The sequence below is a fragment of the Ranitomeya imitator genome, chromosome 2 (genome assembly GCF_032444005.1).
Source record: "Ranitomeya imitator isolate aRanImi1 chromosome 2, aRanImi1.pri, whole genome shotgun sequence".
Classification (NCBI taxonomy): domain Eukaryota; kingdom Metazoa; phylum Chordata; class Amphibia; order Anura; family Dendrobatidae; genus Ranitomeya; species Ranitomeya imitator.
The window spans coordinates 216,872,613-216,891,881 of record NC_091283.1 but is presented as its reverse complement, the minus strand read 5'-3'; the positions used below and the strand labels follow the sequence as shown (position 1 = coordinate 216,891,881).

Below are 19,269 nucleotides of genomic sequence, written 5' to 3'. Positions count from 1 at the left end.
ACTATATCTTTCACCGCACCTTTACCCGTCCTCCGTGGGTCTTTGTATTTTGGCGCCCATTCCTGGCTATTTAAACCCCTCTTGTTCCTGTGTTTTGTGCAGTTGATTTTACACATGAGAAACAGGCCGGTCTGTGGAAACACATTGTGGAATTAAAAACGCTTCTTTATATTATTGGGTCAGGGATCTTCATATCGGTTAGTTAATATTTATGAGCTCTCTAAAACCCTCCGCCTCCCATCACTGATTGGCAGCTTTCTGCTTATGCACAGTGTACACAGAAATCAGCCAATCAGCAGTGTGGGTGGGGTTATACAGAGCTCAGCATTCAGAGAACTGCTAGATCTGCAGCAGAGAAAACAGGGACTTTATTAAAAAAAAACTACAGCAAGAAGCCCAGTATGTGATACCTCACTGAAATCAGGGTCTCTGCTCCTACACCATGCTGCTCTCCGATTCCCTTAAACATAAAAAAGCATGCAGTTTCATGATAAATGCCATTGTTGTGCATTATGATATTATTTTTAGGAATATGACATACTAATGTACTTCTTGCTGTTTTAGTGTGACGGCGTTATCATATCTTTGCCCAGTCTTCAAGGTATTGCAGTTTTAAATATACCTAGTTATGCTGGAGGTATAAACTTCTGGGGAGGAACCAAAGAGGACAATGTAAGTATTCAGTATAAGTATGTCTGTTACCATTATACTAGAGAATCACAACTACATGGCAGCCGTTAAGATAAATGGCCAATCTTGTAATACAAGAACTGTTTTGAGTCCTCCAGAGCGGGAACTTCTCTGACTCTTGGGGCTTGTTTAGACGCCCATTTTTCACGTACGAGTTTTATGGGTGACTTTCATTGCACCTAGAATAGTCTATGGGTCTGTTCACATGTCCAATTTTTTTGCAGACTGAGTGGTTCATGCAAAATCGCAGACACATGTCTCATATTAATCCAAGTGTCAGATTAAAATAGGCCAGGCAAGCCTATGGGTCCATGAAAACCCTGGGCAGCACTCGGATGCTATCCATGTGCTGCCTGTTTTTCATGGTTGACGAAATTCTGACAAAACTGTTTTGCGCACTGGGTGAGGTGGATCACGGAAGACGAAGTGACGGGTGGGCACACAGCCCAAGGGCGTCAATGCAGCAACCAGGTGAGCCATGAGGTAGATAGATACTGGAAGCCACATGCAGGCTGCAGATGCCTTGGAGACCTAAGACAGGTAGCAAAGGTCCTGCAAGACCGGGAACAGGTAGCACAGGTACAAACGGCAACACGCAGCCCGAAGACATCTGGGAGGCAGACACATAGCAAACGTCCTGAAAGCTGCAAGAGGATTAGAGACATCCGGTAGACTGCAGGCATGTAGCAAAGGTACTGGAAGCCGCAGGCAGACTTGAGACATCTGGGAGACCACAGACAGGTAGCAGACGTCCTGGAAGAGAGGAAACAGGTAGCAGAGTTACTGAAAACTGCAGGCAGACTAAAGACTTCTGGGAGACTGCAGACAGGTAGCAAAGGTCCTGGAAGTTGCAGGAGGACTGGAGACGTCGGGGAGGCTGCTAGCAGGTAGCAAAGGTCCTGAAGTAGCAGGGAGACTGGAGACGTCCAGGAGACCACTGACAGATAGCAAAGGTCCAGGAAGATACAGGAGGACTGGAGTTGTTTGGGAGACCGCAGACTGGTAGCAAAGGTCCTGAAAGTAGCAGGAGGACTAGAGACGTCCAGGAGACTGCTGACAGAGAGCAAAGGTCCAGGAAGATACAGGAGGACTGGAGTTGTTTGGGAGACTGCAGACTGGTAGCAAAGGTCCTGGAAACTGCAGGAGGACTGGAGACGTCTGGGAAACCCCTGACGGGTAGCAAAGGTCCTGAAAGTAGCAGGAGGACTAGAGACGTCCAGGAGACCGCTGACAGAGAGCAAAGGTCCAGGAAGACACAGGAGGACTGGAGTTGTTTGGGAGACCGCAGACTGGTAGCAAAGGTCCTGGAAATCACAGGAGGACTGGAGACGTCTGGGAAACCCCTGACAGGTAGCAGAGGTCCAGAAAGTAGCAGGAGGACTAGAGACGTCCAGAAGACTGCTGACAGAGAGCAAAGGTCCAGGAAGACACAGGAGGACTGGAGTTGTCCGGGAGACCGCTGACAGAGAGCAAAGGTCCAGGAAGACACAGGAGGACTGGAGTTGTCCGGGAGACCGCTGACAGAGAGCAAAGGTCCAGGAAGACACAGGAGGACTGGAGATATCCTGGAGACTGCTGACAGGTATCAAAGGTACTGAAAGCCGCAGGCTGACCAGAAACATCTAGGAGACCACAGGCAAGTTGCAGAGGTACTAAAAGCTGCAGGAAGACAGGTAACTGAGATACTGGAAGCTGCAGGCAGACAGCAATCATCCTGGAGACCTCTTGGAGCTGTGTTCTGACAAACTAAAAGTCTTAATACCAAGACACAGATGTGTGTCTTGGTAGATGTTATATAGGCCTAGGTATATGAACACATGGGAACACACCTGGGTATTTCCAAAGCACAATATGGAGTACAATAAAGTTTAGCAAACCGGGGTTAAGGGAGCAGAACCCAGACCCGAGACAAGTGTGTAACAGAAACTCTGATGAAACTCTGATCAAAAACAAAAAGGAAACTAGGATGGTTTTCTCGTTTGTGAAAAAGAATGGACATCTGAAGGAGAGCTTATTCTGGCTTATAGAGGGTGGAGGGGTGTCCGGAATGGGGGGCTGCATTCACAGTCACACTACTTGATGGACCTTCTCTTATGTAGACTTCCTCATCGATTATCGATTATAGGTCAGAACTTGGAATATTTGTTTTTAAGAAATCAAAATAATACAATTATTATAATGTGATTAATTTCTTATATTTCATAAGTTTTGAGAATGTTTAGACATGACTGTTATATATTTGATTGTGTTATTTACTTCAAAAATCCTTTTCCAGCAAAGCTTTTTGAAAATATCACATAACACAGTTATGCAGCTTTTATAGCATAAGAGAAACGTATAATACATCATAGTATAAGGGTAATGCACACAGTGATGTCACATAACACAGTTATACAGTGCTGTCACAGCAGACAAATAATACATATATGATAATACAGGGATAATGCACACAGTGATGTCACATAACACAGTTATGCAGTGCTGTCACAGCAGACAGATAATACATACATTATAATACAGGGATAATGCACACAATGATGTCACATACAGTGGGGCAAAAAAGTATTTAGTCAGTCAGCAATAGTGCAAGTTCCACCACTTAAAAAGATGAGATGCGTCTGTAATTTACATCATAGGTAGACCTCAACTATGGGAGACAAACTGAGAAAAAAAATCCAGAAAATCACATTGTCTGTTTTTTTTAACAATTTATTTGCATATTATGGTGGAAAATAAGTATTTGGTCAGAAACAAAATTTCATCTCAATACTTTGTAATATATCCTTTGTTGGCAATGACAGAGGTCAAACGTTTTCTGTAAGTCTTCACAAGGTTGCCACACACTGTTGTTGGTATGTTGGCCCATTCCTCCATGCAGATCTCCTCTAGAGCAGTGATGTTTTTGGCTTTTCGCTTGGCAACACGGACTTTCAACTCCCTCCAAAGGTTTTCTATAGGGTTGAGATCTGGAGACTGGCTAGGCCACTCCAGGACCTTGAAATGCTTCTTACGAAGCCACTCCTTCGTTGCCCTGGCGGTGTGCTTTGGATCATTGTCATGTTGAAAGACCATGCCACGTTTCATCTTCAAAGCCCTAGCTGATGGAAGGAGGTTTGCACTCAAAATCTCACGATACATGGCCCCATTCATTCTTTCATGTACCCGGATCAGTCGTCCTGGCCCCTTTGCAGAGAAACAGCCCCAAAGCATGATGTTTCCACCACCATGCTTTACAGTAGGTATGGTGTTTGATGGATGCAACTCAGTATTCTTTTTTCTCCAAACACGACAAGTTGTGTTTCTACCAAACAGTTCCAGTTTGGTTTCATCAGACCATAGGACATTCTCCAAAAACTCCTCTGGATCATCCAAATGCTCTCTAGCAAACTTCAGACGGGCCCGGACATGTACTGGCTTAAGCAGTGGGACACGTCTGGCACTGCAGGATCTGAGTCCATGGTGGCGTAGTGTGTTACTTATGGTAGGCCTTGTTACATTGGTCCCAGCTCTCTGCAGTTCATTCACTAGGTCCCCCCGCGTGGTTCTGGGATTTTTGCTCACCGTTCTTGTGATCATTCTGACCCCACGTGGTGGGATTTTGCGTGGAGCCCCAGATCGAGGGAGATTATCAGTGGTCTTGTATGTCTTCCATTTTCTAATTATTGCTCCCACTGTTGATTTCTTCACTCCAAGCTGGTTGGCTATTGCAGATTCAGTCTTCCCAGCCTGGTGCAGGGCTACAATTTTGTTTCTGGTGTCCTTTGACAGCTCTTTGGTCTTCACCATAGTGGAGTTTGGAGTCAGACTGTTTGAGGGTGTGCACAGGTGTCTTTTTATACTGATAACAAGTTTAAACAGGTGCCATTACTACAGGTAATGAGTGGAGGAAAGAGGAGACTCGTAAAGAAGAAGTTACAGGTCTGTGAGAGCCAGAAATCTTGATTGTTTGTTTCTGACCAAATACTTATTTTCCACCATAATATGCAAATAAATTGTTAAAAAAACAGACAATGTGATTTTCTGGATTTTTTTTTCTCAGTTTGTCTCCCATAGTTGAGGTCTACCTATGATGTAAATTACAGACGCCTCTCATCTTTTTAAGTGGTGGAACTTGCACTATTGCTGACTGACTAAATACTTTTTTGCCCCACTGTAACACAGATATACAGTGCTATCACAGCAGACAGATAATATATAATAAATGATAATACAGGGATAATGCACCCAGTGATGTCACATAACACAGTTATACAGTGCTGTCACAGCAGACAGATAATACATACATCATAATAGAGGGATAATGCACACAGTGATGTCACATAACACAGTTATACAGTGCTGTCACAGCAGACAGATAATATATAATGATAATACAGGGATAATGCACACAGTGATGTCACATAACACAGTTATACAGTGCTGTCACAGCAGACAGATAATATATAATAAATGATAATACAGGGATAATGCACACAGTGATGTCACATAGCACAGTTATACAGTGCTGTCACAGCAGACAAATAATACATACATCATAATACAGGTATAATGCACACAGTGATGTCACATAACACAGATATACAGTGCTGGCACAGCAGACAAATAATATATAATGATAATACCGGGATAATGCACACAGTGATGTCACATAACACAGATATACAGTGCTGTCACAGCAGACAGATAATACATACATCATAATACAGGGATAATGCACACAGTGATGTCACATAACACAGATATACAGTGCTGTCACAGCAGACAGATAATTCACACATCATAATACAGGGATAATGCACACAGTGATGTCACATAACACAGATATACAGTGCTGTCACAGCAGACAGATAATACATACATCATAATACAGGGATAATGCACACAGTGATGTCACATAACACAGATATACAGTGCTGTCACAGCAGACAGATAATACATACATCATAATACAGGGATAATGCACACAGTGATGTCACATAACACAGTTATACAGATATTAATGAACTGTGAAGATAGATTATGAGACTCCGCTTCCCATAATGTGGCTGTAACTTTCCCCCCGGACCCGGCACGGCCTCTGCATCATCTGCAGTTACTCGGGTGCACGTGTTATGTGTCATCTTTACATTGCAGAATTTCGGGGCGCCCTCCTTTGATGACAAGAAGCTGGAAGTGGTTGCTGTGTTTGGGAGCATTCAGATGGCGATGTCCCGTGTGATCAATCTGCAGCACCACCGCATCGCACAGGTGACCCTGATACAGTAGTGTGAGCTACACGGCTGCACATAATCTCTAGATATTTGCACTGTTATTATTTATTTCTGCAGTATTGCTGTATCATACCATAGATTTGGAAAGAAAAAAATTGTCATTCTCATTGTCAGAATGAAGTGCATAAATAATAATACTAATAATAATAATAAAATTATCTATTAGAATTATAGATATTAGTATGAACTGTAGTTAAAAAGAACCTGTAATGTCCTCAAACGCTATTAACCAGCAGATATAGGGTCAATGTGCAGTTTAATAGAATTATAATGCTGCCTGGCTGTGGCTACAGGGAGAAAATGATCTTTATTCCTCCCAGGAGCCACCGACTTTCAGTCATAGAGGTGTAGCCGGCTCAGCTGTCAGTCACCGCTGGATACACAGTGAGTGGCAGTTGTAAGCATTTTCCGGCACTGACTGACAGCCGGCTTGGTATTGATGTACTGTAGAGTGAACTGTCACTCAAAGTGCCGGAGTGATCTCCGATGCCGCTGCCGTTCCCGCACTGTCGGCGCTCGCTCTTCCCAGGGCTCTCATACGGTGTTGTGACACATGATTCAGGCCTCATTGTGACCTCATTAATGCTGCACGTATGGGATATATATAAAGCCAAAAAAATGAGCCAGAGCATATGTTGGTGTCAGTGCACTGCCTAGGTGTGCATTCACCCTGTGGCCATTTAACGGACAAACCCCTTATCTATTTGGATGACTGCTGGCTCGAGGTGAACTACAAGTGCCGGCCCGATTTGGGTACACCTTGTTGCCCAAGTTATTGAAAGGAGTAAAGTTCAATTTCACCAGGCAGCTGCACATTCAGTGACAGCATTATCACACTAATAACCCTATATCTATAGGATAATAGTGTATGGGGATACAAACACTTACTGCTTGCCAAAAAGAATAATTCTAACATAAGTCTGGAAAAAAACATTCTAAAGGTTTGAATACATTAAGTTTCTTCATAGAAAATGCATAATCTTTATGGACTGAAATTTTAAACGGTACCTTATATATCTCAACAGTGTCGCGTGGTAAAGATTACAATTTTGGGAGAAGAAGGAGTTCCTGTTCAAGTGGATGGAGAAGCTTGGGTGCAACCTCCTGGCGTCCTAATGATACAGCACAAAAACCGAGCTCAGATGCTTACAAGAGACAGGGTATGTGCTGGGGAAAGTATGTTCAAGGTATGTGCTGGAGAATGTATATGCAGGTTATGTGTTGGGGAATGTATGTGCGGGGCAATGTATGTACTTGGAAATGTACATGCTGGACAATGCATGTGCTGGGGAATGTATGTGCTCTGCAATGCATGTGCTGGGCAATGTTTGTGCAGGGTATGTACTGTCAATGTACCCATATGTGTTGGATAATGTATGGGCAGGTTATATTCTGGGCAATGTACAGTCATGGCCAAAAGTATTCACACTACTGCAATTCTGTCAGATAATACTCAGTTTCTTCCTGAAAATGATTGCGTTTTTTTTGCATGCGTTTTGCCGCGTTTTGCCGCCGCATGCGTCTTTTCTATGCATGCGTTTTGTTGCAGAAATGCAACATGTAGTCATTTTTAGCGGCGTTTTTTTGCCGCAAAAATTGTATTGCTGTCTATGTAAACGCATGCGTTTTTAAGCACATGCTTTTTAATAGAAAAACACAAGAATACACACTGATAACCAAACCAAACCCTCAACCATAACCCTAACCATAAGGGAACCTAAACCTAACCCTAACCCTAAGGGATCCTAAACCTAACCCTAATCCTAAGGGTTAGGGATAGGATCCCTTAGGGTTAGGGGTAGGGTTAGGGGTAGGCTTAAGATCCCTTAGGGTTAGGGTTAGGATCCCTTAGGGTTAGGGGTAGGGTTAGGGTTAAGATCCCTTAGGGTTAGGGTTAAGATCCCTTAGGGTTAGGGGTAGGGTTAGGGTTAGGATCCCTTAGGGTTAGGGTTAAGATCCCTTAGGATTAGGATCCCTAGGGTTACTAGGGATCCAAACCCTAACCCTAAGTATTTCTGTTTATAGTGGGTTTTCTTGTTGATTTTGATGATTGGCAGCTGTCACACACTTCTCATCATGCATTTAAAAAACGCAAACGCATGAAAAAACGCATGTAAACGCGTCAAAACGCCGCGTTTGTATTAAACGCCGCATTTACATGCGTTTTTTCACCAAATGCGTTTGCGTTTAAAACGCTGCGTTTTTAAACGCAAATCTGAAACCAGCCTTAGATGGTGAACAGCAATCCTCAAGTCTGACCATAGAATTTCCATTGGATTACGGTCTGGGCTTTGACTAGGCCACTCCAGAACATTTACACGTTTCCCCTTAAACCACTTGAGTGTTCCTTTATCAGTATGCTTTGGGTCATCACTGACAGACTGAAACAGGTTTTTCTCAAGAATCTTCCCCTTTACTCAGACCACTGTCCCTGTTCCTGTTGCAGAAAAACATCCCCACAGCATAATGCTGCCATCACCATGTTTCACTGTGGGTATAGTGTTCAAGGGGTGATGAGCTGTGTTGGCTTGGCACCAGACATAGCATTTACTTTGGTGGCCAAAAAGTGCACGTTTGGTCTCATCTGATCACCGAACCTTCCTCCATATATTTGGGGAGTCTCTCACATGTCTTTTGGTAAACTCAAAACGAGCCTAACAATTTTTGTGTATAAGTAAAGACATTTTTTCTGCCCACTCTTCCATAAAGGCCACCTCTATGGAGTGTACGGCTTATCGTGGTCATATGGATAGATACTCCATTCTCTGCTTGTGAACTCTGCAGCTCCTTCAGGGTTACCTGTTGTGAATTCTGCTTTTGGGCTCCCTCCGGTGGTTGTAGATGGTAATGCAGTTGTCCCTGGGCTGCAGTCTTGGACAGGTGTATCTGCTAATTGCAATTCTGACTGGGCTATTTAGCTTTGCAGGACTCATTAGTCCATGCCAGTAGTCAATGTTTCTTTGGAAGTGTTGGATCTCTGCCTGGCCTCTCCTGCTTAGCGGCCAATTCAGCAAAGATAAGTGTCTGTTTCTTTTTCTGAAGCACACATGCTGTGTGCTTATTTTCAGTGCTGATCTTTTGTTTCTATTTGTCCAGCTTAGACTGTGTCAGTTGTTTTTCTCAGTCTGGTTGGATTCTCTAGAGTTGCAGATATACTCTCCACATCTTTAGTTAGGTGGTGGAGTTTTGTATTTTCTGCTGTGGATATTTTTGTAGTATTTTTTTATGCTGACCGCTTAGTATCCTGTCCTGTCCTTTTCTATTTAGCTAGAAGTGGCCTCCTTTGCTAAAGCCTGTTCTCTGCCTGTGTGTGTCTTTTCCTCTCCTACTCACAGTCATTATTTGTGGGGGGCTGCCTATCCTTTGGGGGTTTTCTCTGAGGCAAAATAGTTTTCCTATTTCCATCTTTAGGGGTATTTAGTCCTCCGGCTGTGTCGAGGTGTCTAGGTTTTGTTAGGCACACCCCACGCTACTTCTAGTTGCGGTGATAAGATCAGGGTTTGTGGTCAGTATAGTTACCACCTACTCCAGTGAAGGTTTTCATGCTGCTCCAAGGCCACCTAATCATAACAGTTACCTTTGGTCTCTGTGTCTCTGTGTTGCCTCTCTGATTAATGCTCTCCTTGCCTGGGCTGAGTGTTTTGCTGGACGACCCTCTCTTGGCAGGTTTGTTGTGGTACCATGTTCTTTCCATGTGATGATAATGGATGTGATGGTGCTTCGGGGAATCATCAGAGATTGGGAGATTTTTTTTTATAACCCAACCCTGACTTGTGCTTCTCAACAACTTTGTCCCTGACGCGTTTGCAGGTCTCATTGGACGTCATGATGTTGTTTGGAGATCTCCTTGGTCTCCATGGTGTTGTTTGGAGATCTCCTTGGTCTTCATGGTGGTGTTTGGAGATCTCCTTGGTCTCCATGATGTTGTTTGGAGATCTCCTTGGTCTCCATGGTGTTGTTTGGAGATCTCCTTAGTCTCCATGGTGTTGTTTGGAGATCTCCTTAGTCTTCATTGTGTTGTTTGGAAATCTCCTTGGTCTCCATGGTGTTGTTTGGAGATCTTCTTGGTCTCCATGGTGCTGTTTGGAGATCTCCTTGGTCTCCATGGTGTTGTTTGGAGATCTCCTTGGTCTTCATGGTGGTGTTTGGAGATCTCCTTGGTCTCCATGATGTTGTTTGGAGATCTCCTTGGTCTCCATGGTGTTGCATGGTGTTGTTTGGAGATCTCCTTAGTCTTCATTGTGTTGTTTGGAAATCTCCTTGGTTTCCATGGTGTTTGGAAATCTCCTTGGTCTCCATGGTGTTGTTTGGAGATCTCTGTTATGGACCTGGTGGTTAGGAGCACCCGGCACGACCTGATAGTTCAACTCACACAGGACAAGCTCTGGGATGTGGGAGCTCTGCTGACCGCAGGCCCTAATCCTATCACAACAACTAGAAATAGCCGTGGAGCGTTCCTGACACTCCCTAGACGCCTCTTCACAGCCTAAGAGCTAGCTAGCCCTAGAGATAGAAAATAAAGCCTACCTTGCCTCAGAGAAATTCCCCAAAGGAAAAGGCAGCCCCCCACATATATTGACTGTGAGTAAAGATGAAAGTCACAAACGCAGAAATGAAACAGGTTTCAGCAAAGGGAGGCCAGACTTACTAAACAGACAGAGGATAGGAAAGGTATCTTTGCGGTCAGCACAAAAAACTACAAAAGACCAGGCAGAGTGTGCAAAAAGACCTCCGCACCGACTAACGGTGCGGAGATGCCACTCTGCATCCCAGAGCTTCCAGCTAGCAAGACAAAATCATGATAACCAGCTGGACAAGAAAACAATGAACAAATAATAACTAGCAGGAACTTAGCTTCTGCTGGAGAAAACAGGTCACCAGAAAGATCCAAGAGCGAACTGAACCAATGCAGGAACATTGACAGCTGGCATAGAGTAACGATCTGAGTGGAGTTAAACAGAGCAGCCAACCAAAGGATAAACCACGTCACCTGTGTAAGGAACCTCAGAAGCAGCAGCTCCACTCACAGCCACTAGAGGGAGTCCATGGACAGAACTCGCCGAAGTACCATTCACGACCACAAGAGGGAGTTCGACAACAGTACCCCCCCTTAAGGAGGGGTCACCGAACCCTCACCAGAGCCCCCAGGCCGATCAGGATGAGCCAAATGAAAGGCACGAACTAGATCGGCAGCATGAACATCAGAGGCAAAAACCCAGGAATTATCTTCCTGACCATAACCCTTCCACTTGACCAGGTACTGGAGTTTCCGTCTCGAAATACGAGAATCCAAAATCTTCTCCACCACATACTCCAACTCCCCCTCGACCAACACCGGGGCAGGAGGATCAACGGAGGGAACCATAGGCGCCACGTATCTCCGCAACAACGACCTATGGAACACATTATGGATGGCAAAAGAAGCTGGAAGGTCCAAACGAAATGACACAGGATTAAGAACTTCAGAAATCTTATATGGCCCAATGAAACGAGGCTTAAACTTAGGAGAGGAAACCTTCATAGGAACATGACGAGATGACTACCAAACCAAATCCCCAACACGAAGTCGGGGACCAACACAGCGCCGGCGGTTAGCGAAACGTTGAGCCTTCTCCTGGGACAATGTCAAATTGTCCACCACATGAGTCCAAATCTGCTGCAACCTGTCCACCACCGTATCCACACCAGGACAGTCCAAAGGCTCAACCTGCCCTGAAGAGAAACGAGGATGGAAACCAGAATTACAGAAAAAAGGAGAAACTAAAGTAGCCAAGCTGGCCTGATTATTAAGGGCGAACTCAGCCAAAGGCAAGAAGGATACCCAATCATCCTGATCAGCAGAAACAAAGCATCTCAGATATGTTTCCAAAGTCTGATTAGTTCGTTCGGTTTGGCCATTAGTCTGAGGATGGAAAGCCGAAGAAAAAGACAAATCAATGCCCATCTTAGCACAAAAGGACCGCCAAAACCTCGAAACAAACTGGGAACCTCTGTCCGAGACGATGTTCTCCGGAATGCCATGCAAACGAACCACATGCTGGAAAAACAATGGCACCAAATCAGAAGAGGAAGGCAATTTAGACAAGGGTACCAAATGGACCATCTTAGAGAAGCGATCACAAACCACCCAAATGACCGACATCCTTTGAGAAACAGGGAGATCAGAAATAAAATCCATGGAAATATGCGTCCAGGGCCTCTTCGGGACCGGCAAGGGCAAAAGCAACCCACTGGCACGAGAACAGCAGGGCTTAGCCCGAGCACAAGTCCCACAGGACTGCACAAAAGAACGCACATCCCGTGACAAAGAAGGCCACCAAAAGGATCTAGCCACCAAATCTCTGGTACCAAAGATTCCAGGATGACCAGCCAACACCGAACAATGAACCTCAGAGATAACTCTACTAGTCCATCTATCAGGGACAAACAGTTTCTCCGTAGGACAACGGTCAGGTCTATCAGCCGGAAACTTCTGCAGCACGCGCCGCAAATCAGGGGAGATGGCAGACAAAATTACCCCCTCTTTAAGAATACCCGCCAGCTCCGGAACACCCGGAGAGTCAGGCACAAAACTCCTTGACAGGGCATCAGCCTTCACATTCTTAGATCCCGGAAGGTATGAAACCACAAAATCAAAACGGGAGAAAAAGAGCGACCATCGAGCCTGTCTAGGATTCAACCGTTTGGCAGACTCGAGATAAGTCAAATTCTTGTGATCCGTCAAGACCACCACGCGATGTTTAGCTCCTTCAAGCCAATGTCGCCACTCCTCGAATGCCCACTTCATGGCCAACAACTCTCGATTGCCAACATCATAATTGCGCTCAGCAGGCGAGAATTTTCTAGAAAAGAAGGCACATGGTTTCATCACCGAGCCATCAGAACTTCTTTGCGACAAAACAGCCCCTGCTCCAATCTCAGAAGCATCAACCTCGACCTGAAACGGGAGCAAAACATCTGGCTGGCACAACACAGGGGCAGAAGAAAAACAACGCTTCAACTCCTGAAAAGCCTCTACAGCCGCAGAGGACCAATTGACCACATCAGCACCTTTCTTGGTCAAATCAGTCAACGGTTTAGCCATACTAGAAAAATTAGCGATGAAGCGACGGTAAAAATTAGCAAAGCCCAGGAACTTCTGCAGGCTCTTCACAGATGTCAGCTGAGTCCAATCATAAATGGCCTGAACTTTAACAGGGTCCATCTCGATAGTAGAAGGGGAAAAAATGAAAACCAAAGATGAAACCTTCTGAACTCCAAAGAGACACTTTGACCCCTTCACAAACAAGGAATTCGCACGAAGGACCTGGAACACCATTCTGACCTGCTTCACATGAGACTCCCAATCATCCGAAAAGACCAAAATGTCATCCAAATATACAATCATGAATCTATCCAGGTACTCTCGGAAGATGTCATGCATAAAGGACTGAAACACAGATGGAGCATTAGAAAGCCCGAATGGCATAACCAGGTACTCAAAATGGCCCTCGGGCGTATTAAATGCTGTTTTCCATTCATCGCCCTGTTTAATTCGCACAAGATTATACGCCCCTCGAAGATCTATCTTGGTGAACCAACTAGCCCCCTTAATCCGAGCAAACAAATCAGACAGCAGCGGCAAAGGATACTGAAATTTGACTGTGATCTTATTAAGAAGGCGGTAATCAATACAAGGTCTCATAGAGCCATCCTTCTTGGCCACAAAAAAGAACCCTGCTCCCAATGGTGACGACGACGGGCGAATATGACCCTTCTCCAAGGATTCCTTTATATAACTCCGGATAGCGGCGTGCTCTGGCACAGATAAATTAAACAGTCGGCCCTTAGGAAACTTACTACCAGGAATCAAATTAATAGCACAATCGCAATCCCTATGAGGAGGTAGGGCACCGGATTTGGGCTCTTCAAATACATCCCGGTAATCTGATAAAAACTCAGGGACTTCAGAAGGAGTGGAAGGCGAAATTGACAACAATGGAACATCACCATGTACCCCTGACAACCCCAGCCGGACACAGACATAGATTTCCAATCCAACACTGGATTATGGACCTGTAGCCATGGCAACCCCAAAACGACCACATCATGCAGATTATGCAACACCAAAAAGCAAATATCCTCCTGATGTGCAGGAGCCATGCACATGGTCTATTGAGTCCAGTACTGAGGCTTATTCTTGGCCAAAGGCGTAGCATCAATTCTTCTCAATGGAATAGGATACTGCAAGGGCTCCAAGAAAAAACCACAGCGCCTGGCAAACTCCAAGTCCATCAAATTCAGGGCAGCGCCTGAATCCACAAATGCCATAACAGAATAGGACGACAGAGAGCAAATCAGAGTAACGGACAAAAGAAATTTAGACTGTACCGTACCAATGGTGGCAGATCTAGCGAACCGCTTAGTGCGCTTAGGACAATCGGAGATAGCATGAGTGGATTCACCACAGTAAAAACACAGCCCATTCCGACGTCTGTGTTCTTGCCGTTCAGCTCTGGTCAAAGTCCTATCACACTGCATAGGCTCAGGCCCATGCTCAGAGAACACCGCCAGATGGTGCACAGCTTTGCGCTCACGCAAGCGCCGATCGATCTGAATGGCCAAGGACATAGACTCATTCAGACTAGCAGGCGTGGGAAATCCCACCATGACATCCTTAAGGGCTTCAGAAAGACCCTTTCTGAAAATTGCCACCAGGGCACACTCATTCCACTGAGTAAGCACAGACCACTTTCTAAACTTCTGACAGTACACCTCCGCTTCATCCTGACCCTGACACAAAGCCAGCAAGATTTTCTCTGCCTGATCCACTGAATTTGGTTCATCATAAAGCAATCCAAGTGCCAGAAAAAACGCATCAACATCACGCAATGCAGGATCTCCTGGCGCAAGGGAAAATGCCCAGTCTTGAGGGTCACCACGCAACAAAGAAATAATGATTTTTACTTGTTGAACGGGGTCACCAGAGGAGCGGGGTTTCAAAGCTAGAAACAGTTTACAATTATTTTTGAAATTCAGGAACCTATATCTATCCCCAGAAAATAAATCAGGAATAGGAATTCTAGGATCTAACATCGGATTCTGAACCACAAAATCTTGAATGTTTTGTACCCTTGCAGTGAGATGATCCACACAAGAGGACAGACCTTGAATGTCCATATCTACACCTGTGTCCTGAACCACCCAAAGGTTTAGGGGAAAAGAAAGACAAAACACAGTGCAAAGAAAAAAAAATGGTCTCAGAACTTCTCTTATCCCTCTATTGAGATGCATTAATACTTTGGGCCAGCTGTACTGTTATGGACCTGGTGCTTAGGAGCACCCGGCACGACCTGATAGTTCAACTCACACAGGACAAGCTCTGGGATGTGGGAGCTCTGCTGACCGCAGGCCCTAATCCTATCACAACAACTAGAAATAGCCGTGGAGCGTTCCTGACACTCCCTAGACGCCTCTTCACAGCCTAAGAGCTAGCTAGCCCTAGAGATAGAAAATAAAGCCTACCTTGCCTCAGAGAAATTCCCCAAAGGAAAAGGCAGCCCCCCACATATATTGACTGTGAGTAAAGATGAAAGTCACAAACGCAGAAATGAAACAGGTTTCAGCAAAGGGAGGCCAGACTTACTAAACAGACAGAGGATAGGAAAGGTATCTTTGCGGTCAGCACAAAAAACTACAAAAGACCAGGCAGAGTGTGCAAAAAGACCTCCGCACCGACTAACGGTGCGGAAATGCCACTCTGCATCCCAGAGCTTCCAGCTAGCAAGACAAAATCATGATAACCAGCTGGACAAGGAAACAATGAACAAATAATAACTAGCAGGAACTTAGCTTCTGCTGGAGAAAACAGGTCACCAGAAAGATCCAAGAGCGAACTGAACCAATGCAGGAACATTGACAGCTGGCATGGAGTAACGATCTGAGTGGAGTTAAATAGAGCAGCCAACCAAAGGATAAACCACGTCACCTGTGTAAGGAACCTCAGAAGCAGCAGCTCCACTCACAGCCACCAGAGGGAGTCCATGGACAGAACTCGCCGAAGTACCATTCACGACCACAGGAGGGAGTTTGACAACAGAATTCACAACAGATCTCCTTGGTCTTCATGGTGGTGTTTGGAGATCTCCTTGGTCTCCATGATGTCGTTTGGAGATCTCCTTGGTCTCCATGGTGTTGTTTGGAGATCTCCTTAGTCTTCATGGTGTTGTTTGGAAATCTCCTTGGTCTCCATGGTGCTGTTTGCAGATCTCCTTGGTCTCCATGGTGTTGTTTGGAGATCTCCTTGGTCTTCATGGTGGTGTTTGGAGATCTCCTTGGTCTCCATGATGTTGTTTGGAGATCTCTTTGGTCTCCATGGTGTTGTTTGGAGATCTCCTTGGTCTCCATGGTGCTGTTTGGAGATCTCCTTAGTCTTCATTGTGTTGTTTGGAAATCTCCTTGGTCTCCATGGTGTTGTTTGGAGATCTCCTTGGTCTCCATGGTGCTGTTTGGAGATCTCCTTGGTCTCCATGGTGTTGTTTGGAGATCTCCTTGGTCTCCATGGTGCTGTTTGGAGATCTCCTTAGTCTTCATTGTGTTGTTTGGAAATCTCCTTGGTCTCCATGGTGTTGTTTGGAGATCTCCTTGGTCTCCATGGTGCTGTTTGGAGATCTCCTTGGTCTCCATGGTGTTGTTTGGAGATCTCCTTGGTCTCCATGGTGCTGTTTGGAGATCTCCTTGGTCTCCATGGTGTTGTTTGGAGATCTCCTTGGTCTTCATGGTGGTGTTTGGAGATCTCCTTGGTCTCCATGGTGTTGTTTGGAGATCTCCTTGGTCTCCATGATGGTGTTTGGAGATCTCCTTAGTCTTCATGGTGGTGTTTGGCGATCTCCTTGGTCTCCATGATGTTGTTTGGAGATCTCCTTGGTCTCCATGGTGTTGTTTGGATATCTCCTTGGTCTTCATGGTGTTGTTTGGAGATCTCCTTGGTCTCCATGGTGTTGTTTGGAGATCTCCTTGGTCTTCATGGTGTTGTTTGGAGATCTCCTTGGTCTCCATGGTGTTGTTTGGAGATCTCCTTGGCCTTCATGGTGGTGTTTGGAGATCTCCTTGGTCTTCATGGTGTTTGGTTAGTGGTGCCTCTTGTTATTGGTGTTGCAGCTTCTCTGACCTTTCAGAAAAGGTAAATTTATGCCTATATTTTCTCACTTTACCAACTTAGACGATTTAGCGTTGATGCATCACACAAATCGGAATATAAAAGTATTTAAACACGGGTTGTAATATAACAAAATAGGTAAAAAGTCAAGGGGGTGAATACTTTTGCAAGTCACTATATGTGCAGGGTATGTGCTGGGAAAAGTATGTGCAGGATATCTGCGGGGCTTCTGCAAGCAATATAGGTGAAGAATGCCATGAAAATGCCCACAGCTCCATAAATGTAAGAGTCGCACACACCGCTGATTTGCCTCTGTTCTTCCTTCATGATATATTGGTGAAAGCTCAGACACAAGGATTTCACCAGACGATAAAATATTATATTGTTATGCTTAATTCATTAACAAATAAGGTGATTTATTTCTTTATTATATGATTTTCCTCTTCCCGACTAGGCGTTTGAGAGCACCTTAAAATCATGGGAGGACAAAAGAAAAGGGGAAAACTATAGGGCTGTGCCTCGACCACGACTTCATTCCCAACAGTCGATGGAGTACCTTACTGAAGAAGAGTTTACTCATCTGCAGCAACTTGCAAGTTCTGCGGAAAATCTTATTAGCAGGTACCGATTAGTCAGCTTCTTTATGTAATGTGACCAGAACAATGTGATTTTCATACTTCCAGCCACATTCCAACTAGACGTGCTCGGCCTCTGTCAATTCACTTGTAATTGAGCGAGGATGTGCACGTCTAGTCGGCATGTGACCACACATATGCAAAAAAAATAATTGTGGTCACGCCCCCGCCCGCTCCGGGCCAGACAATCCTTAACATGCAGACTTGTACCCCAAGCCTAGACAACCCTTTTAAACCACAATATTTTGAAAATGCATTAACTACATTACCATCAAACTAATCTGGGATTTGTGTGATATTTCTATTTTTATGCAGAATCCGGGAAGCTGCTAAATCACACAAGGCCATAGAACAAGAACTGGCGCATGCTGTAAATGGCAGCTTCGGGGTATTAAATGACGCTTTTTCCAACAAGATAAACAATTCACCTGAGGTAGGAAAAAAAATATTTAACATCTGTTAAGAAATATTGCAAAATCTATTTGGAAAAGGTATGTTTTGAAAAGGACATCTTATAGTTGCAGGAAAGGGGATGGGATTTATGGAAATCTCCAGCTTACGGGGCTATTTTTTACACTGCATAAACTGCACTGTGGAACGTGTTGGAAATCCGCAACATGTCATTTTCTCTTGTGGGTGCGATGAGTTTTATGTGTGGATTTTCCCCGTAAAATTCCTGAAAATCTGTGGTTAAAAAATGAATGTAATCCGCATATGACTGTATAAAAAAGTTTTGTCAAAGCCAAATACTACGAAATATCTAAAACAAAGCAGCTTTATATAAAACATGACACACCAAAAAGAGACAAAGAATGCAGAGTCAAAAACGAGATACAAACGCATGTAAAAAGGAAAAAACAAGTAACCGAATGTACCTAATAGAAACCTAAAATCAGCAACGACAAAAACTCATGAAAATCTCATCGTGGGAACGTGACCTTAAATTCATCTTGTTTAAAATGTTTCCTGGGGTCTATTCACACAGGTATCATGGTTCTGAACTGTCTGGTTTCTATTTTTCCTGGTTGGCAGAATGGAAAAGTAAAAGCAGGATATTAAAAAAACAGCAAGAATGTTTGAGACCACGGTTTGGGCAGCATAAATCGCTAAAAGTCCCTCCGGTTCCCATTTGAAACATAAAAATCTATATGTCTAATCTCTAAAGAAATAAATATATTTGGTGTTGTGTGACTGATAGAAGCTGTACTGTTGATTTTAAATCATCTGCCAACTATAGGGGTTAAAGTAGTTATAGCAGGCAGGGAGTGGTTAGCTTAGCACCAGGGGATATTGGGAAAGTTATTATCGTGTCCAAGAGTAAGGTGTGTGTTTGAGAGTCTGCTGACAGACTGATATCAGACAAGCTGTACAGACCAGTTCTTCCTGGGAAGTGATTGCTGTAATCATAGAAACAGTCAGTACTACCAGAATCATCTTTATTACATCAAGATAGAAATGAGAGAGCTACAGCACCGGACTCATCCCCCTCCCTCACCTCACTGCATTAACAAGGTACAGTTCTGCTTTGGTAAGACAA

The 19,269-nt window shown here is 44.4% G+C and overlaps 1 protein-coding gene across 7 annotated transcripts in view; it reads left to right on the top strand.

Annotated features, from left to right (window-relative positions):
• Nucleotides 1-19,269, top strand: part of LOC138662704 (diacylglycerol kinase eta-like) — a 255,548-nt gene that overhangs the window by 217,036 nt on the left and 19,243 nt on the right. For 4 of the 7 annotated variants that reach the window (XM_069748579.1, XM_069748580.1, XM_069748584.1 and 1 more), the window contains 5 exons: nucleotides 565-672; nucleotides 5,824-5,937; nucleotides 6,986-7,147; nucleotides 17,552-17,718; nucleotides 18,048-18,165. In XM_069748579.1, the coding sequence (XP_069604680.1) occupies nucleotides 565-672; nucleotides 5,824-5,937; nucleotides 6,986-7,147; nucleotides 17,552-17,718; nucleotides 18,048-18,165 (669 nt within the window). The remainder of the gene's footprint in view (nucleotides 1-564; nucleotides 673-5,823; nucleotides 5,938-6,985; nucleotides 7,148-17,551; nucleotides 17,719-18,047; nucleotides 18,166-19,269) is intronic. The other 3 variants (XM_069748582.1, XM_069748585.1, XM_069748581.1) reach the window with 1 other exon arrangement.